This window comes from Phyllopteryx taeniolatus, chromosome 4 (assembly GCF_024500385.1).
Source record: "Phyllopteryx taeniolatus isolate TA_2022b chromosome 4, UOR_Ptae_1.2, whole genome shotgun sequence".
NCBI classification, from domain to species: domain Eukaryota; kingdom Metazoa; phylum Chordata; class Actinopteri; order Syngnathiformes; family Syngnathidae; genus Phyllopteryx; species Phyllopteryx taeniolatus.
In genome coordinates this window covers 10,848,159-10,874,340 of record NC_084505.1, presented here as the reverse complement: position 1 = coordinate 10,874,340, position 26,182 = coordinate 10,848,159, and the positions used below count along the sequence as shown (strand labels likewise).

The 26,182-nt window shown below is 39.8% G+C and overlaps 1 protein-coding gene and 1 non-coding gene across 8 annotated transcripts; both read right to left on the bottom strand.

Moving 5' to 3' along the window:
- Positions 1 to 806: 806 nt before the first annotated feature.
- vps37a (VPS37A subunit of ESCRT-I) lies at positions 807 to 23,487 on the bottom strand. Of its 7 annotated transcripts, none has more exons than XM_061769390.1 (12): positions 22,879 to 23,414; positions 19,428 to 19,502; positions 18,805 to 18,922; positions 13,844 to 13,947; positions 8,713 to 8,935; positions 8,409 to 8,479; positions 8,106 to 8,233; positions 7,947 to 8,005; positions 7,795 to 7,863; positions 7,004 to 7,147; positions 4,008 to 4,096; positions 807 to 2,738 (listed from the first exon to the last, which is right to left on the bottom strand). In XM_061769390.1, the coding sequence occupies exons 1-11, from the start codon at positions 22,986 to 22,988 to the stop codon at positions 4,016 to 4,018; spliced, it is 1,182 nt and encodes a 393-aa protein (XP_061625374.1). In that variant the 5' UTR covers positions 22,989 to 23,414; the 3' UTR covers positions 807 to 2,738; positions 4,008 to 4,015. The 7 variants fall into 7 exon arrangements, with proteins under 7 accessions (XP_061625374.1, XP_061625373.1, XP_061625377.1 ...); XM_061769389.1 differs by having other exon boundaries at positions 8,713 to 8,938; positions 22,879 to 23,395; XM_061769393.1 differs by lacking the exon at positions 19,428 to 19,502 and having other exon boundaries at positions 8,713 to 8,938; positions 22,879 to 23,417.
- Positions 23,488 to 24,791: 1,304 nt separating this feature from the next.
- Positions 24,792 to 25,006, bottom strand: LOC133477535 (small nucleolar RNA U3). Its single transcript, XR_009788390.1, has one exon. It is a non-coding gene; the product is annotated as a small nucleolar RNA U3 (small nucleolar RNA).
- Between the last annotated feature and the right edge of the window lie 1,176 nt (positions 25,007 to 26,182).

The window sequence follows — 26,182 nt, the reverse complement described above, 5'->3', positions numbered from 1 at the left end:
AATGATACCTTTTTGTAGGCCATCAATTAGGACTGAACCAGCTTATATTCGTTTGCACTGACAAGGGGCTGGATGGCTGTTTGATTATTAATAGATTTTAGGTGTTGTCTTGGCTTTCCGTGCCTTTTTGCACCTCCCTTCATGTTTTAAATGCTTTTTCCTGTGTCATTTCACACTTTTACACAACTTTTAATTGCTGAGCTTATTTGTTCTACTTTCTTTGTATGAGTACTTGGGTTGTTCCCATCATCTGGTGAAATTTTCATGTCAATAGCATCTTTGGAAATATATTTAGTGAGAAAAATGGTGACGTGTTAAATACTCATTTCAGCCGCTGTAGGTAGTTGTTAAATATATCCCTGTGGCCTTGACAACCAGCTTCAAATCAGCTCTTCGACTTCCGTGCTCTTCTGGCTTCATCTTTGACATTGCTGCTGCTGTAGCTACATAATGATCCTTCGATGGTGCCAACTGCTGCTCCGGAAATGAAGCATGCACATTCGACCAAGTTAAAATGACACTTACTGCATGTGCAGTACTTTTCTGTACACTAAAAACACAAGGTGGAATGCACCTTGCACAAAGTTGCTGATGTTTTGAAAATGGTGTTTGTAAACCTTTTGATCACATCTGGTTTATTTTGAAAATGCTTGTTCTTTTCACGATACTGCATTGTATTTTATCATTTGCTGTTGTAACCAGTACATTTCCCTGCTGTCTGATCAATATTCAATAATACTTACACTGAGCGTATTCCACCCTCGGTATGACTTTTATTGTTGTAATGAATTACATCAAAACCATAGTATATTGTAAATGCTTTAATAGCCTAACAAATTAAATAAGAACATAATACAAGGTGTCCAAGTCTTTGATCGCAATATAGTCTATTATTAACATTATTTAAATACAGTTTCCAATGTCAACGACTTTTGCTGCAGCATTTAAACAAATCATCCTGAACATTACCCCACATATCCTCAGCTCAGTTTCATCCGAGTGTCCAGGGGTGAATCCTGGGCAACATTGAAAACTGGAGGTCAGTGATGTCCATTCACCAGTCACCAAGGTGGCACTTCAAGGTAAAATTCTGATTAACTTATTCATATGGTTTATAGTACTCTGACATCAAAGGGATCAGAGAAAACAATGTGTGAATGGCTGAATAATGTGCACAATGAATATTTGTACAACATGGAGACGGCTGAACAGTAAGGTATGACTCGTGTTGACACTAGTGAATCAAGCGTATTTCACAAACACAACACACAAATCTTGAGGACACTTTAGAGTTACCAATAAACCCAATATGCATGCATTTGGGTTGTGAGGGGACATGGGAACACGTGATTCACTGCATCAATGAATACGATCCTTGTCAACAGCATTCAGCAGTATTAAATACAGCAACACCTGCTCAAACGATGCTTGCATTGACTGGTAGAAATAAAATAGCCACATACAATAAATAAATCAGTCTCATCAGGGTAAGGCCTTAGTGTTTTAAAACATTATTCATGTGTGGGGAACAGTGAGGCGGCAGGGTGGATGACTGGTTAGAGCGTCCGCCTCACAGTTCTGAGGACCGGGGTTCAATCCCCTGCCCCGCCTGTGTGGAGTTTGCATGTTCTCCCCGTGCCTGCGTGGGTTTTCTCCGGGCACTCCGGTTTCCTCCCACATCCCAAAAACATGCAAGCTAGGTTAATTGAAGACTCTAAATTGCCCGTAGGTGTGAATGTGAGTGCGACTGGTTGTTTGTTTCTATGTGCCCTGCGATTGGCTGGCAACCAGTTCAAGGTGTACCCCTCCTCCTGCCCGATGATAGCTGGGATAGGCTCCAGCACGCCCGCGACCCTAGTGAGGAGAAGCGTCTCAGAAAATGGATGGATGGAGAACAGTGATTATTTGGTCTGCCTCTCCATCTGTCCATCCATTTTCAATCGCGCTTATCTTAATGAGCGCTGCTGGCAACCTGGAGCCTATCACAGTTGATTGGGCGAGAGGCAGGGTACTACCTGGAGTGGTTGACAGCCAATCGCAGGGCATGGTTTGTCTTTCTGTTGATATAATTTAAATTCCTGAAAATATGACTACATGGTTCTTGACCTTGTCTGTCTGTGTTAAATCCCTAATTTAATCAACTCAATCTGAGAGGGGGAATTAAAATAATGAGAGCAAATGTCTACAAGTGTGTCAAATCTAAGTCAACAAGGGATAAATGGACATAATCACAATGTTATTACAAATGGAGCCTTTTTTTCCCTCTGAAAATTATTAAAAAAGTGGTCGATCTCTATTTTTAACAAGGGTCACGGTATTTCTTGTTGAATTGAAAACAAGTTCAAGGGAACATAATACTGTCAAATGCGATGTGCTTTCTTCCAAACGTTACACCCCCCCCACATTCCGGTAAAGCACACTCATCATTAGATGAATATTTTTTCCTGGAGAATCAAAACTGTACAACATGTGCAAATCATAAGTACTCAAAACATGATTAACCTCAGGAATATGTCTGAAACCTCAAAGCATGTACCACTTCAATGCTTCTGTGATGACTCTTAAGTCTACGTCCTTCTTTCACATTACCAGACATTAGTTTTAGAGCTTGGATGTCAGAAAAAGGGCTTCTATGATTACTAGATTTTGTCCTCCAAAGTGCCCAATGTTGACTCGGCATGCTCACCTAATGTCTTCATTGTTTTGGTTGGCAGCAGTTTGCTCAGAGAACAACAATCCTGAGAAGAAATAATTGCGTGAAAAGAAACACGTTAGCTGTCACTGATAGAAATGTCAGTTACAAGATGTTATTTGTAACAAGAAATGCATGGCTGTCATCCTATATCCTACAATTAGTATATATTTTGTACTTTAAAAGTATTTCAAAAGTGCAGTCAGGTTCCAATAATTCTGTAACAGTAACAATTCATATGGGAGGCAGAATATTTTTTTTCTTCTCCTCCTTGATTCTTTAGCCATTCTATAGCCAGGTTGTAAAGTGCAATACAATTACAGCCTGACCCTTCTCTTAACTTAGCTGTTTCGTTTTAAGTACACTGAGTGGTGACAAAATATTCAACTTCAGCGAGATCAGCGACGTTTATAATTTACATAGCCACTCCCACCACACTTCAGTTGTACAGCCGGGTTCATGACCCTTGTTCTGCATGCTTCTTCTCCTGTCCCATCTTATCCTGTCTTTCCCTGACAGGATGTAGCACTACTGCCCCATACAACACACATCTAATTTGTCATTGTTTTGGATATATAAGGATTTACTTTTCTCATCTTGTTTACAGTTAGTGCTTTGTCTTTTGTCTTCTTTTCTCACTCCCCTCTAGAAACTTTGTTATTTTTGACTGATCAACTCAGATTTTCAATAAATAACCATTATAATACTAAGAAACCACAGCGGCAGCTTAAAAACTGCACTGTGACACAGCAAAACTGTTCCGGCATAAAAGGGATACATATCCTCCTTTGTACTTGACCTAACAGCCAAACAGGACCAACAAAAATAAATAAATAAATAAATAAAAAGAAGGCTCTATGGGTTATTAGCAAGAGGAAAATGAGTGGCACCAGACCCAAAAACAAAGAAAAACTAACAGCAAGCATCAAGGAAATCTGGGCTTCCACAACTCAGAGGCAATGCCACGGTGCATCGAGGCAGTGATTAAAGCAAAGGGATTCCCAACCAAGTAGTGACGATTAACATATCGTTTTGAAAGTACCATATCTTGATTGATTTAATTTGACCCTAATTTCTTTCTTTTTTTTTCGACAAAAACTGAGAAGTAAATGGTGATTTCTTCACAGTATTCAAATTTTTTGAATTCATGATAAATAAATTCCTGATAAATAAATACTTGAAATTGTTTACATTGGTGGGCCCTGAATCTATAATCTATGAAAGTTTAACTTTTTGAATGGAATTATGGAAATAAATAAACTTTTCCATAATATTCATTTTTTTTGGAAAGGGTCTGTACATCACTGTTACATACCTTATGTTCTAGTGGGTGGTAGGAAACTGTTCATGTGTGTGGATAGACTGTTGCAACTTCTCCTCTTTCGCCCTTCTGCTGTGGCAAAGCTGTGCAGTAACAAAAAGGCAATCAATACATTTTCTTCTCATTGGGTTATATTCTCCTGTTCGGTTTTAACCACGCCTGGGCCCATTCTCCAGTCCAGACTTTTAACACTTCTACCGCATGGAACCAGCGAATGTGTTTGCAAACACCAAGGAGGCATGATTCAATTAATTCTGAGGCTGGCTGTGAATCATGGAGTTTTCCCGAATGTCACTGAAATCCATAAAAAAAACCAAAATATCCCACTTTAGATGTGGAAATACCTTACGCAGTGGATGTGTCGTCAGCCAGTCAAGAAGTGCGCACTGCTCAGGCTAACACAATAATACTTTGAAGGAACGCATGTTTCTTTTACAACCCCAATTCCAATGAAGTTGGGACGTTGTGTTAAACATAAATCAAAACAGAATACAATGATTTCCAAATCATGTTCAACCTATATTTAATTGAATACACTACAAAGACAAGATATTTAATGTTCAAACTGATCGACTTTATTGTTTTGAGCAAATAATCATTAACTTAGAATTTTATGGATGCAACACATTCCAAAAAAGCCTGTTTACCACTGTGTTACATCACCTTTTCTTTTAACAACATTCAATAAAGATTGGGGAACTGAGGAAACTAATTGTTGAAGCTTTATAGGTGGAATTCTTTCCCATTCTTGCTTGATGTACAGCTTCAGCTGTTCAACAGTCTGGGGTCTCCGTTGTCGTATTTTACGCTTCATAATTCGCCACACATTTTCAATGGGAGACTGGTCTTGACTGCAGGCAGGCCAGTCTAGTACCCACATTCATTTACTACGAAGCCACGCTGTTGTAACACGTGCAGAATGTAGGTTGGCATTGTCTTGCTGAAATAAGCAGTGGCGTCCATGAAAAAGACGTTGCTTGGATGGCAGCATATGTTTCTCCAAAACCTGTATGTACCTTTCAGCATTAATGGTGCCTTCACAGATGTGTAAGTTACCCATGCCATTGGCACTAACACAGCCCAATACCATCACAGATGCTGGCTTTTGAACTTTGCGTCCACAGCTGTCCGGATGGTTCTTTTCCTCTTTAGCCCGATGGACACGACGTCCACAATTTCCAAAAACTATTTCAAATGTGGACTCGTCGGACCACAGAACACTTTTCCACTTAGCTCCAGTCCATCTTAGATGAGCTCGGGCCCAGAGAAGCCAGCGGCGTTTCTGGGTGTTGTTGATAAATGGCTTTTACTTTGCATAGTAGAGTTTCAAGTTGCACTTACGGATGTAGCGCCGAACTGTATTTACTGACATTGGTTTTCTCAAGTGTTCCTGAGCCCATGTGGTGATATCCTTTACACATTGATGTCTGTTTTTGATGCAGTGCCGCCTGAGGGATCGAAGGTCACGGGGATTCAATGTTGGTTTTCTGCCGTGCCGCTTACATGCAGTGATTTCTCCAGATTCTCTGAACCTTTTGATGCTACTATGGACCGTAGATGATGAAATGACAAAGAGGTGAACGTCACCCCATCTTTGCTTGGAAATGACTGAGCAATTCAGGGAAGCTCCTTTTATACCCAGTCATGGCACCCACTTGTTCCCAATTAGCCTGTTCACCTGTGGGATGTTCCAAACAGGTGTTTGATGAGCATTCCTCAACTTTCTCAGTCTTTTTTGCCACCTGTCTCAGCATTTTTGGAACGTGTTGCAGCCATAAAATTCAAAGTTAATGATTATTTGCTAAAAACAATAAAGTTTTTCAGTTTGAACATTAAATATCTTGTCTTTGTAGTGTATTCAATTAAACATAGGTTGAACATTATTTGCAAATCATTGTATTCTGTTTTTATTTATGTTTAACACAACGTCCCAACTTCATTGGAATTGGGGTTGTAATTCTGTAGGAAATTCAATATAAGTAATTTAATTACAATACTGACTGTTTTTTTTTTTTTTTGTCAATGTCTTTCTGTCTCCAAAGTGTCTGTTGTCGTACTAGAGCGGCTCCAACTACCGGAGACAAATTCCTTGTGTGTTTTGGACATACTTAGCAAATAAAGATGATTCTGATACTGTGCTTATGACTGAATGTACGTTTGCAGGTCCATCAATAAAAAAGGGGGTGTGCTTGCCATTCTAAACATCAGTGGCACACAAGCTTCCTTGTGCCAAGGACAGGGCAAGTCACATTATAATGTCGACATATTTTGACGAGCAACATAGAAACGGATGATAAAATATCACCATTACGCCATAATGATGAATGTAGTTGTTGCAATTATTCTCCGCTTATTCTCTTCAACAAGCGGATTACACCTAATAAACAGCAAACACTTGTCTTTCAGTGCCGGCCAGGAACATGTTTAAAGCGAAATCTCTCCCCGCATTGTGGGTGAGCATCATAAACAAACGGCGGGGAAAAAAAGGAGAAAAAAAAGTCAGCTTCCGATATAGTCCACCAATAAATATCACGACTAAAACCCTGTAATCGCTGACTCACAGCACCTCTTGGATCAACAATTTCAATAAAGAATTAATAAAATTGTTTTTTTTGGTTCAGTTTTTGTGTGACTACGTACGGTAGTTGGGGACCCTTGCTCAAGATTACTGAACTCATCAGCCCAGGTAAAGGGGTGATTGGTCTGGCTGGAGAGATGAGCCTTCATGTCAATGTAAAAACAAAAACAAAAACAAAAACAAAAAAAAGACAGCGGCAGTTTAAATACTGTACATTTGATAGGTTTCTGGAAGTCTCTTTCACATAATATTAGCACGTGGCTTATTTTATAACTGCAATATAATGATGACAGACTTAAGTGGATGTGAGACTCCGCGCAGCCAGAAAAGTGTGCAACTGCGTGCCTTTTCCTTCTTATGCACATGGGAGAATATGGCCCATAGTGCATTTTAATACTAGTCACAAGCTCACCGTTCTCTTTTCCATAAAGTTGGTCAGGAATTCATCTATGTCAGTGCGGCCCTCTAAGAAGTTTTCAGCAGTCTCTTCAGAGTCCTCCTCAGCTTGATGTGCTGCGACCTTTAACCGAGCTTGCAGAGTACTTAGACTACAGCTCTATAGTGTGGAAGAGAAATGCAATTAGTTTCCTTTGTGCAGGTATTCATTTCAACAAGAGATTGTAACTATTTATGAAACAATTCTTTTTAACCACTGCAGTGCTGCATAATATCGACATACATCAGTATGAGGTAAGTGAATGTCAAACAGTGAAATGCCTTTCACGTGAATCTAAGAAAGTGCTCTCTTTATTTTTCAACACTCAAATATTTATTCCAAAACCCATTGATTCAACAATACTACTGAGATTTAAACATTAACTGGTTTGTTTAAAAAAAATCGTGTGTGTGTGTCTGACAAAAGCATAGAAGCCTGTGGATCTTAGGTAACCCTCCCCACTGTCAAATGGAATATTTATAACATAATACAGCACAGTATATCCTAAGTATGACCGCTAAGCTTACAAGCCTTGGGCATATCACGTCATTAAAGGTCCACCAGTCTGTGTTGTAGGTATATGTTGTAAAAATGTTTACACTGAACTTGTACGTTGTATTTTTTTGTATTTAAAATATTATTACACTAAATATCTCACTAAGGTTTACTGTTAATTTCTTTTGAATCAAACTGGCTGTGCCTAATTTAAGATAAACCAATAGGATGTTGCCATGTAGGGAAATCCATTATGCCACAATGAGCTTTACCTCACTGAGATCATGTTGTTTCTGCATCTTTGTCTCAAAGGCAGACTTCAGTTGAGTCAACTGTTCAAACTGAACACACAGAACGAATGTGAGCTGCTGGAAAACAGAAGCAATTGGTGCATTTTGATATATTTGGAATATTAAACTGAAACCTTGTAGATAATTTCTTGTCTTTTCCCTTCCAGTTGTGGTTCCATCTGAAGGTTTCGCTCTGCAAAAACAGATACACAAGTTTGTCAATACATGTAAGGATCTTCCTCTAGAGTCTAGACTGACTAAGCATATAGTCCAGGGTTGGGAGAGGAACGTACTTGCCATATCCACAATGTTCGTGACTAGCTCCTCTTTATCACTTGTGATTTGCTTGAACTGTGGCAGCGTCACGAAGAATCTCAGTAAAACATCCTCATTTTCTGACATGTCGGATAGTTGAGTCAGACTGGGACAAGGTGCAGCAAAGGGTGTGGGTACACAGGTGAGTATGCACCAGGGGATCGGAGAAATAGGAGAATGAAGGGGAGGAGGAGGAGGAGGAGGAGGAGAAAGAACAAATATTTTCATTTTGCTCACACAAACATGCTTGAATAATGTCTTGAGACTTGAGAATGAATTACTTCAAGTCACAGAGTTCAGGAAAAGACTCGGGAATCTCAGGCATCTGGTACATATGTCCATTTAGCCCAGCCTGAAAAGAAACCAATGATGATAATGGACAACAAAATAAACATTAAGTGAAAGGCAGCCCCTAAACAGGGTCATTCAAAAACTATCAATGCTCAATCTCTGCTGCTATATTGCATAGTTTGATTTTATTTTGCATCTTGTCTTGGTGAAAGTGAACCAAATTATCCTAAATTCCAACCAGCGCTTTGAAACACTAATTAAAAGTTAACATGAGGTGTTTTTCCATCAATGTACCTGTATGTCTCCAACAGGTACAGGCAATGGTAGTTCAGTAATGAGACCATAAGGGGCTGGACCTCGAGGGGAGCCATGGGCAGCATCAACTCCGGGATGAAGCACTGGTCCTACTCCAGATGAAGCCGGTGCTAGAGGCGGTGTGTGACTTTGCCCAACATGGCGGGGACCATAGTGGTAACCCTGAGTCGGGTAAGGAGGGATGCCCGATGGCTTGTACATACTGCTGTTGGTTAAGGTCAAATATCATGGTAATCATATTATTTTCATCACAATTACACTGAGTTTGTTTACTGACTTAAGCTAGTATCTTCATGTGTGTCTCAATCAGTGCAACATTTTACTTGTACACATACTTTATAAGTACTGTATATACACTAGTGATGCACCGAAATGAAAATTATTGACCAAAACCAAAAACCAAAACTATGGAGCCCAAGACAGAAAACCGAAACACCGAAAGGGATTATTAATCAAACTGAATTTCTAATCGCTTTTCATACAACAACAAAAATACAAAAGAAATAGCGCTTTACACTCATTAAAATATAAAAATAAATCAAACTGGCCAATTATTAATTACAAAACTATTCCAATTATTAGTAAAATTGCATTTATGGCTATGACCACAGACCTGCCAACCTATAGAAATTCACTTCTAGAACAACTGGTCTGAACTTCCATATTTTTTAAATTATGACAACATTACCATTGGAAAATTATTAGCAGGATACAAATAATTCTGCATACAGTTCAGTTTCGTAATTACTCAAATTCTAATCGTTAAAAAATTATGGCTTCAATATTTGTTATTTTACTGTATTAATTGCATTAACTTTGTACTGGTGGACGCATTTGCAGCCAAATCACATGCTCTTTTTGTATTTCCTGTATCCACTGTTGCTGCTGAAATGATGCACATTCCCCATTGTGGAACTAATAAAGGTTATATTATACTCTAAATATTGATTATGTTAATGTACTTTTAAATTTGTAGGCCCATTTTCTCAAGTGACATAGCAGAGGTGACGTATTTATTCATTTCTGGTTTCCGGTCCCTGTGTTTATGTAACTGTCTCGTGTTATTGTATATTTCATTATTTTGCTCTAGAAACACGAACTAAATTGCCTGATGTTTTGCTCTTCAAAGTTGTCTCATCTCCACTATAACGCACTCCCAGCCAGACCTAAGTGATGAGTAGGGATGTCCCGATCTGATCACGCGACTGAAAACGTGACTTTCAGCTGATCGAGATCGGGTGAAAAAGTTTTTTTTTTTTCAATTTTAGTCATTTACTGACATTTTAAATGTCAAGTGACAAAATATCCCAAAGGTACAAAGATGTTGCCAAATGGAACAGTAATAGCTTTGTTTTATATTAAACAATGTAACTTTTCGGGTTATTTTTAGTACCGGCATGTGTGACTCTCACACACAAACACAGTCTCTGCCCTCCTTGAGCTCTAAACTGTTTAATGACACCCCAGGTGTAATTTACTGTTAAACTAAACACGCAACAAAAAGAATTACACACATTTTATATTTAAATACAAGACATGATCGTTTTAGAAATCGCCAGCTTAATGCTAAGTCAATGGAAAACCCCATTGACAGGCTAACTACAATTATCATTAGATCACGGGTGGGATTTACCTTCAAATAACGAATATATTTACACACACTCCATGGTATCACATTCAGACAGGTAATATAACAATATTCACAGGGATATATTCTTCCTGAAAAAAAACAACCAAAAAAACGAGTTAATGTTTTATCGTGACCTTCTTCTGTGCTTTTTTACTGCAAACGTGTAACTCCATCCATGCATCGCAGCACACTGCCCCTTAGAGGCCAAGGCGTGCACAGCAGGAACAGCATTTTCCAATTTTCCTTCCATCCATCCATTTTCTGAGCCGCTTCTCCTCACTAGGGTCGCGGGCGTGCTGGAGCCTATCCCAGCTGTCATCGGGCAGGAGGCGGGGTACACCCTGAACTGGTTGCCAGCCAATCGCAGGGCACATAGAAACAAACAACCATCCGCACTCACATTCACACCTACGGGCAATTTAGAGTCTTTTTTGGGATGTGGGAGGAAACCGAAGTGCCCGCAGAAAACCCACGCAGGCACGGGGAGAACATGCAAACTCCACACAGGTGGGGCCGGGGATTGAACCCGGGTCCTCAGAACTGTGAGGCTGACGCTCTAACCAGTCGTCCACCGTGCCGCTCCAATTTTCCTGTTTTAGGTCAATTAGGATTATCCCAGCTGACTTCGGGCGAAAGGCAGACTACACCCTGAACTGGTCGCCAGTCAGTCGCAGGGCACATATAGACACGGACGACCATTCGCACTCACATTCACACCATCACTGAGTGGGAAATGAACCCACGCTGCCCGCACCAAAGTCAGGCGAGTGTACCACTACACCATCAGTGACTTGCTAAATACATAGTGTTTTATTTCTATTGTTTATACTATTGTAGTTGTTACTAATTTATTTTTGGGCTGTTATTTTAAATATTAAAAGTTGAGTTTTGGTAGTTATATGTATCGGATCGGGACTGTATTGGCAGATACTTAAAATCAAAGACTCGGATTCGGGTGGAAAAAAAACGTCGTCAGGACATCACTAGTGACAAGTGTACTATACCACCCAATCACTTATTTTAGTGTTTTGCGACTTCATGTTACGATAGCTTGGCTTCCCCGCCGTCTGTCTTCCATCTTATTCTCCCTCTGTGATAACGGTAGTTCTCAATATGTATGTTTTTTTTCACTGTCGTGGAGGCGATGATTAGTGACTTATGCACTTGACAATGGACGCGATGCGCACGTTCGCCTCCGCGGCTCCACATCATATTTAGTAGGAATGTCCCTATCCAACTTTTTCACTTTTCACCACATACTGATATTGTAGCCTTGAGTTTTGGCCGATACCGATATTGGTCCGATCCGATTTCGGCAATAATTATACATACATTACTTGTTTTGTAGTATGGAATGTTAGAAAAGGCTCGATCAAGTGATATTACTCAAATTGAGAACAATAATCAGCAACAGTAGGTATGATAAAAATGTGTTATTATTTTTACATTTAAGGATTATGGAGGCCACTGTGCTCTTAGGAACCTTAAGTGCAGCAGAAATGTTTTTGTAACCTTGGCCAGATCTGTGCCATGCAACAATTCTGTCTCTGAAGACTTCAGGCAGTTCCTTTGACCTCATGATTCTCATTTGCTCTGACATGCACTGTGAGCTGTAAGGTCTTATATAGACAGGTGTGTGGCTTTCCGAATAAAGGCCAATCAGTATAATCAAACACAGCTGGACTCCAATGAAGGTGTAAAACCATCTCAAGGATGATCAGAAGAAATGGACAGCACCCGAGGTAAATATGAGTGTCACAACAAAGGGTCTGAATACTTATGGATGTGTGATATTTCAGTTTTTATTTTTTAATAAATATGCAAAAATTTCAACAATTAAATTTTTTTCTATCACTATGGGGTGCTGTGCGTACATTAATGAGGAAAAAATGAACTTAAATTATTTTAGCAAATGGCTGCAAGATAACAAACGTGACAAATTTAAGGTGGTAGGAATACTTTCCATACCTATTGTATGTGCCGTGCGTTTGATGCCAATTTTTGTTAGCTCGTCAGTGGTGTTTTTCATTCATTGCGTGTTAGCTTTGAGCTAGCAATTTTCGTGAACAAAAACGAAGAAAGAAACTAAGTCTGTGATGTATTTGAACATTCAATATGTGTACCAGGAATTATTTTATGTCATGGCTGTTTAGTTTTGCAGTGAACTTCAACTGGAGTGTCAATAAATTACTTTAATCAAGCAACATTCACTTGCACTCCTTGCTACTATGTTAGCACCTTAGCAACCTTTTGTTGTGATCACGTGGGCTCTGCATGCCATCCGGGCGCTGCTGGATAGATAGAAGTGCTGGAGCAAAGCATGGAATGGACTGCTTGTATAAGAGTGGTCAAATCTGAGATCCAGTCCGATCCGATCCCTGTTTTTTGCTGACATCGGACCGAGTTCCGATCTCAAAGCTCGGCAGGCGTTAGCTGTAGCTTGTAGGTTAGCTGGGTCGGCGCAAATACATAGCATGCAACAAGCATTCGACCTTAGTAGCCGAACAGCAGAAAGCAGCAAGTTTTGGCTACACAGGGATGCTACAGTTTGGATTAGCCGCTAGCTAGCATAATGAGGGTAAAGCCACGCGCTTCCCACTATTCATTGCAACATGAACATTTGAATTATTGCCATAATAAAGACGTTCATTTTTGTTATTAATGTGTGTATATGTTACCACTATTTGAATGTGTGCTTCATTTAACTATCATATTTATGGTTAGACTATGTCATTATCAAACCGTAACTGTAGGCTGTGTGTAAAATACTGAGGTCCCAGTCAATTCAACCACATAGTCAGCAAACCCCAATGGGCATTACTTGGTAATAGCAAATATTTGCTGTACAAGCTTGCGTGCCGGCCACAGCAAAGCTATGAGATAGCAACAATAAACAACATGCTATTTCGGTCATTTTATTTCGGTGACAAAAGACTTAAAGTCCGAAACAGAAAATGCAGTTTTGGGCTATTTTCAGCCGAAATAATTCGGACGCTGAAATTTCAGTGCATCACTAATATAGCGTGACCTGAAATAATGTGTTTTGCCACATTGTACTACAATTAGGTCTTTTCGAGTCTAACGCTGGCTAACTAGAAATCAAAGGCACACTTTCTCATGTGAGTTTGTGCAGAATGGCAGGTTATTACTATATCATGATGAAGCTGATCATCTGACCATTTGTAATCTGTCAGAGGAATATCCTTACTTAGTTATTTATCATCCTTTTTTAGTTACTGTAGACATTAGAACTTAATAATAATTTAGAAAATGCAGGCAGACAGAGGATGACCAACCCCAAACAAATGCGTGTCAATCCATAGTTAAATCAGTCAGTAAGGCAAAAGTTCAGCAAAATTACTACAATACAATAGGGACAACTGGCAATCACGTGAATTGCGGACATTTGCTTATCTTTCTGGATCAAAACAGCTTAAATTCTTTTTTGATAAACAGTGCATAGAAACAGACCAGACTCACTATGGAAAGCCAGCCAGGCCAGTGCACATCAGGGCAGGAGGACTCTTCCAAAACTCATCCAGCAAACTCTGAATGACCTTACCCAGGTCTGAATGCATCCCAAACTACAACAAAAAGGAAAGTAGGAATTGCATCATGAACTAATGCAAATCAATTATCACTGTCCCGAGATGCCAGTTTCACATTTATGCAATCCATAAGTAACAGCAGGCCAACTATGGTAACAGCTGTTTGGCTAATGTACAACCCCAATTCCAATGAAGTTGGGACGTTGTGTTAAATATAAATCAAAACAGAATACATTGATTTACAAATCATGTTCAACCTATATTTAATTGAATACACTACAAAGACAAGATATTTAATGTTCAAAGTGATAAACTTTGTTTTTAACAAATAATCATTAACTTAGAATTTTATAGCTTCAACGCGTTCCAAAAAAGCTGGGACAGGGTCATGTTTACCACTGTGTTACATCATCTTTTCTTTTAACAACATTCAATAAACGTTTGGGAACTGAGGACACTAATTCTTGAAGCTTTGTAGGTGGAATTCGTTCCCATTCTTGCTTGATGTACAGCTTCAGCTGTTCAACATTCCGGGGTCTCCGTTGTCGTATTTTACGCTTCATAATGCGCCACACATTTTCAATGGGAGGCAAGTCTGGATTGCAGGCACCTGCACTCTTTTACTACGAAGCCACGTTGTTGTAACACGTGCAGAATCTAGTTTGGCATCGTCTTGCTGAAATAAACAGGGCGTCCATAAAAAAGACGTTGCTTGGATGGCAGGTTTCTCGAAAACCTGTATGTACCTTTCAACATTAATGGTGCCTTCACAGATGTGTAAGTTACCCATGCCATTGGCACTAACACAGTCCCATACCGTCACTGGCTTTTGATCTTTGCGTCCATAACAGTCCGGATGGTTCTTTTCCTCTTTGGCCTGGTGGACAAGACGTCCACAATTTCCAAAAACAATTTCAAATGTGGGCTCGTCGGACCACAGAACACTTTCCACTTTTCACAAGTCCATCTTAGATGAGCTCTGGCCAGAGAAGCCGGCGGCGTTTGTGGGTGTTGTTGATAAATGGCTTTTGCTTTCCATAGTAGAGTTTCAAGTTGCACTTACAGATTTAGCGCCAAACTGTATTTACTTACATTGGTTTTCTGAAGTGTTCCTGAGCCCGTGTGGTGATATCCTTTATACATTGATGTCGGTTTTTGATGCAGGGATCGAAGGTTATGGGCATTCAATGTTGGTTTTCGGCCTTGCCGCTTACATGCAGTGGTTTCTCCAGATTCTCTGAACCTTTTGATGATATTATGGACCGTAAATCCCTAAATTCCTTGCAATTGTACATTGAGGAACATTGTCCTTAAACTGTTTGACTATTTTCTCACGCACTTGTTGGCAAAGAGGTGAACCTCACCCCATCTTTGCTTGTGAATGACTTAGCAATTCAGGGAAGCTCTTTTTATACCCAATCATGGCACCCACCTGTTCCCAATTAGCCTGTTCACCTGTGGGATGTTCCAAACCGGTGTTTGATAAGCATTCCTCAACTTTCTCAGTCTTTTTTGCCACCTGTCCCAGCTTTTTTGGAACGTGTTGCAGCCATAAAATTCCAAGTTAATGATTATTTGCTAAAAAGTTTATCAGTTTGAACATTAAATATCTTGTCTTTGTAGTGTATTCAATTAAATATAGGTTGAACATGATTTGCAAATCATTGTATTCTGTTTTTATTTATGTTAAACACAACGTCCCAACTTCATTGGAATTGTTGTACACTCTTTGGCATCTCATAGGGTTTTTACAGTAAAAAAAAAGTGTTGCAGGTAAGTTACTGCAATTAGGTACACAAGTATATACAGTAAATAAACAGGTCATTTAAATCGACACATTTCTCTATCATGTGATCGGATCGGTGATCGTTTTTTTAAACTCTGTGATCGGCCCCAAAAATCCTGATTGTGTAAAGCCTAATATATACACACATATATACACACACACACATCATATACAATAATATATATGTTACTTACACCAAAATGCTTTAACACTGTGGAGACATGAATATCCCAATGTCCGCTGGGAACAATTCAACTATATATTAATTTAATTAAACAGTTTCCACTGCATCATGAGATTTTGGCTGACGTCACACACTATAAACAGAGCATTACTATATATTTTTTTTAATCAATGGCTTTCTTCATTGTGATGCTGATGAGTCACACGGGAAATGGGAGCTCTTTTGACTTGGGAAGAAGTAGGCCGAATCGAGCCATCACAAGAAGTACACGCTTGTATCTAATGCGGCTGATAAGTCACCAGGTAACAGTTAGCTTAGTTTAGCGTTGCTTTGCTTTGCTTAGCATTCAGCTTAACTGATGTTACTCTATCGCAACACAACCCATAGTCTGGCTTTCATGAAAACAACGTGCAACATAAGTGTAACGCGAGAGTTAAAATACAACACACACTCAACAAACTATGGGTAAGAAACACATTATTCATGTTACGTTAATCCTGACGGTTAATGAACATTAAGAATTAATGTCTTTATTATGGAAACAGTTGAACATTTCATGCCGCAATGCATGCTGGGAACCATGCAGCTTCTGCTGCAAAATACAGTAACTCTCAGTAAATATAACCCAAGTGAACTTAAAATGCTGTTTTTGAATGACTTCTTTCACATCTCTGTGGACATATTTTGGCCCACTCTGCCCTGCAGAATTGCTTGAATTCCGTACAAATTTAGGCCTTTTTAAGGTCATGCCACTGCATTTCAGTCAGCTTCAAGTATGGACTTTGACTAGGCCACTCCAAAACCTTCATTTTGTTATTCTAAGCAATTCAGAAGTTGACTTGGTGGTATGTTTTGGATCGTCATCCTGCTGCAGAACCTAAGTGCGCTTCAGCTTGAGATCACAAACTGATGGCTGAATGTTCTCATTCAGGATTTTCTGTTAAAGAGCAGAATTATTGGTTCCCTCAATCACAGCAAGTTGTCCAGGTCCTGAAGGAACCAAGCAGCCCAAGACCATCACACTACCACCACCATGTTCGACTGTTGGTATGATGTTCTTTTTGTGAAACGCTGTGCTTCATTTACGCCAGATGTAATGAGATACAACCCTTACAAAAAGCTCAACTTTCATCTCAACAGTCCATATAATATTCTCCCAAAAGTCTTGGGAATCATTCAGATGTTTTATTGTAAAAGTAAGAAGAGCCTTTATGTTCTTTTTGGTCAGCAGTGGTTTTCGACTTGGAACTCTGCCATTTTTGCCGAGTCTCTTCCTTATTGTTGTGTCATGAACGCTGACCTAAACTAGGGCAGAGGAGGACTCAAGTTCCTTACAAATTCTGCTGAGTTCCTTTGTGGCCTCTTGGATGAGTCATTGGAGTTCTCTTGGGGTAATCTTTGTAGGCTGGCCACTCCTGGGAAGGTTCAGCACTGGTCCATGTTTTCTCCATGTGAGAATTATGGCTCTCCCTATTTTCTAGAAATGGCTTTTGTAACCCTTTTCAGACTGGTAGATGTCAATTTATTTTGACTGTTTCGGAATTTCTTTGGATCGTGTTATTTTGTTGCACGTTTTTTAGATCTTTTGTCCGACTTGATTTTGTCGGTACAGGTTCTATTTGAGTGATTTCTTGATTGAACAGGTCTGGAGGTAATCAGCCTTGGGTGTGATCAGTGAAAATTAACCAAAAATTGTGATTAGCCACAATTATTCCATGATTTAACCAGGGTGGGGAAATGAATTTTTTACACCAGGCCAGGTAACTTAGGAAAACAAAACTATTCAAAGTTCACCATATCTGTCTGGTATTTACATTTGTTCAATTATCTTAAAGTGGGGAAACTATGCAAAAATATAAAAATTTGAGAAGGGGGCCAATACTTTTTACGGCACTGTAGTCGATTGTCCGTTACGTTGAAGCACTTTTATTTTGAAGTCATATCCACACACATTGCGGCACGGTGGACGACTGGTTAGCACATCTGCCTCACAGTTCTGAGGACTGGGGTTCAAATCCTGGCCCCGCCTGTGTAGAGTTTGCATGTTCTCCCCGTGTCTGTCTGGGTTTTCTCCGGGCACTCTGATTTCCTCCCACATCCCAAAAACATGCATGGTAGGTTGATTGAAGACTCTAAATTTCCCGTAAGTGTGAATGTGTGCGCGAATGGTTGTTTGTTTATATGTGCCCTGTGATTGGCTTGCGACCGTTTCAGGGTGTACCCCGCCTCTTGCCCGAAGATAGCTGGGATAGGCTCCAGCACGCCCGCGACCCTTGTGAAGATAAAGCAGTACAGGAAATGGATGGATGGATGCACCCATATTACTGTCCACTACAAAATTGTTTTGTAGGGTTTTTGTGGCCTAAAACACCCAGTCCAGTATAAAATTACTAGGAATTGCTTCCTAGTTCCAAATCCATTGCCTATGGCGAACGGCTTGACAAAGAAATGTTACTGTATCAAAAATAGCATGTTCCAGACTCCAAAGACTTGTGTTTTGGATTCCTCTTAGTTTACACCGCAGCCATGGCGCTCTCTTTCTGCGCAGCGCTCATATGCACAACAGACAAAAGATACAACCATCATCACATGGCTGCCACGTCAACGCCTTGCATTCAACATGGCTGCCACGTAGGCATGGGAGGCACGTCTTTTGGAATTGGATCCAGTCATATTGTATATCTGTGACCCAGAAATACCTCCGTCCCATTCTCTGCCTGCATTGCACCTCAGCACCAGTTAAGAACAGCGGCCAATTCTGGAACTAACACACTGTCAATGGCAAGTGACAAATGTTAACTATTTTTGTACACACTGTTCAGTGTTCGGCGGTCCGTTTTATCCATCAGCCATTATATCAGGGTCTGTTTTATCGAGGTTCCACTGTAGTTTAAAATGTTTTAAATGTCCCAGCCATACTTACATTAGTGATGAGGGGGCTCGTGATAACAGTGCCATTATTGCTGTCGACGAGGTGATGACCCACAGGAGGGTAGACGCTAACCACTGGCTTCTCCTGAGGGAACTGAGGAGGCAGAAGACTGGAGGGAAAGAGGTTGACAACCTTAGCTTGACCCAAGATTCAACTTTACAACTCTATATAAGACATCAATTCCGTGATAAGGTATAATAACAGTTTATATCTAACAGTGTTTGCGGTCACATATCTCACAAGCGATGTAGATGGGCTCATTGGCTACTGACATTGAGGCCTCGCCAAACTCAGTGAAACAACCAGAAAAAACTTTTGTCTCTGGAGTCCGTGGTTCCATTTGTTCACAGACTCAAATAGTTCTTCGTCTGTCATGCGCAAAAAAAAAAGGCAAGAGGTACTGCACTGTCTATCGAATGTCCAAACTGCTAAGAGGTTTGAATATGATCAAATATCGACCCCTTTTACTGTCAGCATAGGTTAGCATTAGGCATAGAAAAACTATTTACTGAATAGTGTGACCTACGCATGGTTAGTTTATCAGACAGTGGAAACACGCTAAAGGCTACTTATGATACTCAAAAGCGTAACCGTGTCTGCAAATATGAACTCACATGTTAACAGTGATGGTTGAGTTGTTGACGGTAAACGGGATTCTGTATTCCACATCTTTCTGGATTTCTGCAATGCTGTTTGGAGAGAGAAATCCAGTCAAGTCGTGAGCTGCCAATGTGTATTTGCAGATGTGATGCCTCTCCAGATGTTGTTTTTAGATTAAGTAGCATATGTAAAGGCATTTCGCACTGCACTTGCTTAGTGTGAAAGGCCCCCGCGTCAAAGCGCAAAGACGACGGCAACGGGCGGCGATCCCATATTTGGAAGTGTTGACGTACGAGCCTAGAAGGAAGTCGGGAGGCTTTCCCCGCTGAGTGGACTGCAACTTGGCAATACGTATTTTTCATTGCGGGAAAATAAATCCCTAAAACGTTGCTTATTTTAAGGAGGAGGAAGTGACGCAGAGGCAAGAAAAAAGGGAATGGGGAATATCCTATATTAATTTCACGGCAGCAGTTTAAATGCGTTCGTGAGCTTTCGACTTCCAGGAAGATCGCTTATAAGCCTGTATTTCAGGCTGAGCAGGGAGCTTTGAAAGGGAGTTTGAAAGCCTCCCGCAGAGACATATCTGTGTATCATTTTTCTTTTGGCACAAAGTTTGGGATAGTCGGACACCGCAATTATTATGCCTTCCTCTCCATTTCTCATTTGCCGTTTACAGTACAAGTCCGCCAAAATAGCACTAAAAAAAAATCACTCACCCAGCCCCGCTCCCATTGGAGGAGCATTTTGATGTCACCGTGGCAATGCTCCCGAATACAACATTTTTGTATCCGAGGATGTGTCGCTGAGTGTCAGCCACCCTCTGCATTGACACGATGCTCGGCGTCACGTCAAACCACATTGAGGCCCCCTCAGCACACACACATCCATCCATCCATTATATGTACCGCTTTATCCTCACTAGGATCGCGGGGGTGCTGGAGCGTATCCCAGCTATCTTCGGCCGAGAGGCGGGGTACACCCTGAACTGGTTGCCAGCCAATCGCACGGCACATATAAACAAACAACCATTCGCGCACACATTCACACCTTAGGGCTACTCAGAGACTTCAATCAACCTACCATGCATGTTTTTGGGATGTGGCCTCAGAACTGTGAGGCAGATGTGCTAACCAGTCATCCACCGTGCCGCCAGCACACACACAATGAATGGTAAAGACGCCTTGCCAAGTGCAGTATGAAAAGGCCTTAACTGTGGTATTTTCAGAAAATGCATCGCCAAGGTTTAAGTTACATCTTTAAATAAGTTTGTAAAAGTACACTGCGATTTGAGAAGGGGTGGGGGTGGGGAATTACATGGAACTTTTTATGTTCTGCAGTGTTACAATTAAAGAATTTTGCTAACCTGAGGCTATCAGGCACTTTCTAAAGATAAACTTTCACATACAGTGGTACCTTGTCTTACTCGTGCCCCAACGTACAAGTTTTTCACGTTACAAGCCATCTCAGTCATGTTTTTGCTTTGTGTTGAGAGCCAAAATTTCAGTCATGTTTTTGCTTTGTGTTGCGAGACAAAATTTAAGTTATGAGCAAGCTTCATGTACTGTAATGCCCTCCTCGCATGTGAGCAGGGAGAAAAATAGTCGCTTATTTATTATTTTTATTTAACCTTTACTTATCCAAGTAAGCCAATTGTGAACTGATTCTCATTTGCAACGCCAAATTGGCTGAAGACAACAGAGTAAAATAAAGTCCGATGTCAGCAAAAAAAAAAAAATAAATAAATAAAAATAAATTAAAAAAAAGAAGTATCGGATCGGACAAGATCTAAAATTATTGATTTTACCACTTTGTACAAGAAGTCAATTCCATGTTCCGCTCCAGAACTTCTATCCAGCAGGACCCTAACGGAATGCAGAGCCCACGTGATCACAACAACAGGTTCCTAAGGTGCTAACTTCGTACCAAGGAGTAAATTGACATGCCAGTTGAAGTTCACTGTAAATCTAAACTCACATAAAAGAATTGCACCTATTGAATATTCAAATACATCTCAGACTTAGTTTCTTTCTTGGCTTTTGGTCACAAAAATTGCTAGCTTAAAGCTAACAAACAATGAATGAAAAACACGATTGACGAGCTAACGAAAATTAGCATTGAACTTGTGGCACTTCTATCTCTCAAAATAATGAATGTTGGTATACAAACTCTGCATAACAACATACAAACAGGCAATATAACTACACTCAGGCATATATTCTTCAAACTCTGTGAGAAAAAGAGTTATAATGACAATATTCAAGCATGACTTCTACTTTCTTTGTTAGTGCGTGCACCACACTGCCCCTCAGAGGTCAAGACGTGCACAGCAGTTAAATGAGGTAACCCATTGGTTAATAATAAATTAGGTCAGTTTTTCTCATACCTACTGTTGCTGATTATTTTTCTCTGTTTGAGTAATATCACTTGATCAAGTCTTTTCTAACATTCCATACTACAAAATAAGTAAATGATGTATAATTATTGCTGAAATCTGATTGGACTGGTATTTGCCAAAACTCAAGGCTGCAATATCGATAATGAATCGGAAGTGAAAAATTTGGATCGGGACATCCCTAAATAAAACACACAAATACAAAATGGGAAGGAGCAGACGCTCACACTGAAATAACCAGCCAACCTGACTGGTACCTTACAGGCATACGAATGCTACAGTGTGTGTGTTGAAACCAGTTTAACATTACAAATTTGTATTTATAAAAAACATAACGAAATGTTTTTATTTTTTTGGGGGGGCTGGAAGGGAATAGCGTTTCGATTCATGTCAATGGGGAAAATGTATTTGTTACACGAGTAAACTGAGTTTATAAGTTAAGGTACCACTGCACACCTTTACATAATTCATCAGTATAATTGTGCTACAATACTACATTAGCCTACAAAACTAATTGCAAATCAGAAAAATCTAAATAGTCTTAACTATTTCCCGGAAGTGACGATCGAAATTGATACCAAACCACCATATTCATGCTGCTTTGTGTGCGCAGGCTGACCAGAAAACAATTTAGATCACTTAATACTGGAAGAAAAAACACACATACAAAATACTCTGATAAGACAGGCGCGATATCGCAAAACGTGACGAGCCAGCGACAACTCGTGTTATTAACTCTAAAGATAGCCACGGTCATAGTCACCGGCCAACTGGATTAGCAAACACGCTGGGCTACCAGGAAGTGTTAGCACATACAATATTAGCCTGTTAGCACTAAAACACACGCCCAATTTCAACCTGTCCTGACATCCATTTCGACATCTATAAACAGAGACTGCTAGTTTATCTCCTGTAAATGTTAACCAGGTGACGAGTTCGATTGTTACGTCACATTTTCTGTGAAGCTACTAAACTATCATAACATTGGGATTAAAATGACTAAACGCATACCACTGTCTTAATAACAAAAGCATTCACACCAAACTACATGGCCGCGTTACAGTCGAGGTTACCTGGGATGAGCAGCTTTCAGGGACTCGATCTGTCGCTGTCTTTGTTGTTGAAGACTGTTGAGTGGGGTGTGAGGTCCAGAACCCTTTGAGATGGGGAAAAGCCAGTTCATCTTCTCTTAACCAAATTGCTAAAACTGAATTTGGCAGTAGAATCCAAACGTCTGATGTAAACTCAAGCAAAACGGCTGAACAGCACGCGCTAAGTGGAGCTTTGTGCGGCTAACCCCATTAGCTAGTAAATAACGATGCCAACTCCTTTTCGTCCCCACACGCGTTTTGTAGCTACTTTACAGAATCGGACAGGACACCGTGTTGTGCCCGATTAAATGTAGTCGGTGGTGTTTTGTTTCCGTTTAGTAGCGAAATTAATGTAAATGATAGGGGAGATAGTTCGGGCTAAAGGAAAACATTGACGCTTAAGCAACTTCTTTACGTAGCCTGTCATGCAGGGTGACGTCCGGTGTAACTTCCTATATGCCCTTTCAAAATAAAACTTGAAGAAACTCAACTCATTCATGTTCATTCAACTTTTTAAATATCTGATGTGTAGTGGTTTTTCAATATCATACCTACTTACTTGCACCTCATATATATTTACATAATAAAGTTGCAAACAACATACAGTAACGATTTCTAATTTAAGAGGAGAAACGTCTCCCCTAAAGAAATGCAGTTGGCACTACTGCTATGTGATATGGACATAATTTCATTTCCCGATATAGGTAATTTATCCTTATTTATCCTAATTAATAATATCCTGAAAACGATGTACTTCCAGATATAGTATTTTCCCTTAAAATTACAAGAAATTAATGGTAATTATTGCTTAGCTTTTCTCCATTTATTTATAAACACGTTTTACATAGAAAACACATTAAAATTAATATATTTCTTTTTTTAAAATGGGTAAATAACATAAAAAACAAGTATCCAGTGGTCAAATAATTAAGAAGATGGTGTTACCTGTAAGACACAGTGCCTAATGGTAAAGATGTATAACCTAATTGACCACTATGAACATTTTGCTGCCAACTATACTTTAATATAGAGAAAAAAAGCTTAATGAATCCCCAGTAATTTTGTGTGTTAGTTGTAATGGTGGAGCTTGGACAACTTTCTGTGGCAAATACAATTGTTTATTCATGGAGTGGGCTTCACAAAATCAAAAAAAAAATTTAAAAAAAAAGCATGCATGTATTATCTTACACCATCGGTAACCTCAAAAAGCCGATACCATGATTTACCACGGCAAACGGTGACCCCCTGGAAGTCATCCACAAGACTACTATGTTTACTCAGAGGACTAATTTATGTTGACAGACACGTCCTGTATCATGTTTTGTTCTGATTCAGTAAAGGTGTCCCTAAAAAAGTTAGATTAACTGAGTTGTAAATGTGTGGTTTTTTTTAAAGAGCCACGAGTGACTCTAATGATAAAAACGCTATTAGATCGGCCATGACCTGCTTAACGTTTTTGTGTTGACAGACGCAGGCGGATGTGTATACATCACCGATCGGTGTGTTTTGATGACATCAAGCTTCCACTGGTGGTGTACATCGGATTTGTACATTTATGGACAGATGTCCAATACGTGCTGGAATTTCATCCACATTTCGAAGATGCCTGATTACAATCTGTCACGTGACCCACGGCAATGAAGCAGTTACTGCCGCTAGCGTCATGTGATCCGAAACTCGCCTCTGAGGGAACGACAGTACCGGGTTTGACGCACATTTTGAAGTCCAATGTTAAACAGCTAACCGCTTCAACAGCACTAATCTTATACGTATTACAAAACACATCAGACGTTCCACTTAATCTCTTCAAAGTGTCGGAAAGCTTGCTAGTATAACACAAACACCTGCAAGCTTCATGACTAACATCTAATTATTACTATAACAGATTAGCGACAACCACTCTGAACATATTCCTTCCATCAATGCTCCATTAAGAAGCAAAGAACGTTCATCAATGGAAGAGAACATATGACAGAATCATTATTCTCCGCCAGCTTCACGCTCAGGAAGGAATATCGCCTCTCTTCATCGTGGTTGGCGAGACCAATCACTTTAGAAACGCACTTCTCTAGTTAACAACTATAGAAATGATCCCTGAAAGTATAGTCTTAACCTCTAGCAGCGCGACGACGGGAAGTCATCTGCGAGAGTACTATTTTCACCTCGAGGGCGCGAATGTAATTAGCGTTCCCCAAACATCACCAGACGATGTCTATCAAAACAAACAAACAAACAAATAACTAAATGTCAATATAAGTGAAATTGGACGTCCCAACATAGTATTCGTTAAGTTACATTCCGAATACGTAAACCCCAGAATGCTTTGCGCGACCTGTTTTTATATTATTCGTTATTTTTAACGAAATCACAAATTCCTCAAGCTTACGCTGTGTCAAAGTTTTAGGAGAAAATAAAATACGTAATTACATATAAAGGTTACTATGAGTCTGGGGGCACTAGTGGTTTAATTTAGCGTTAAAGCGTGAAAGAGGAAAAAACACTGTACGTCGGTTATAACGTTCCGACAGTAAACCGCTAAAGCAGAAAAGGTCCGCAACAGTTAAGTACTGTATTTACAAATGTTATTCAAGAGGGAAAAAAAAACTAAGTAAGTCGATTTGAGACAACCATGCAACACACAAATGAGGCAGAAAATAGGTTTTACATGTCAAATCGAAAACATTATTTAACCTCCCCGCGGCAACTCGGGCTTTGATTAGCTTGCAGTTAGTTTCTATGGCAGTTGAGGGCAGCATTTTGTGATAAAAGTTTTGACCTTATGACCGTTTACTCTTTTAATGAGTTATCTTAAGTATTTAATACTGCGCTTGTATTGTTAAGAGCAACACTGGAGCAACGTTTTCTTACGGCGTATTATGGCGCAAACGCATTAGCAAATTGACGTGTCGAATGAACATGAAGACAATATAACCATAAAACGTTAATTCTTCGGTTAGCAAAAAATGCCAGCATTTCCACCTGCAGTACAACGCTCTCACGCTCGCTTCGTCATTTACTCTTCTTTATTTTACGCTGCTTGTTGCAAAAATGTTAACTTACCGGTATATGGTACACGGACGAATAGAACATGTTAACTGTTCGTTAATGCAAATAAAGTTGTGTTCAATCAATCTTCAGAAATCCCATTATCCTCGGGTTAAGTGGTTACATCACGATGTTCATTGCGCATGCGCACAGCAAACTGATGCCTGATGTAGACAGTTTTTGGATACCGAAAGGTACCAAAATACCTTTTGAAGAAAAAAAAACAACAACAACTTCACAC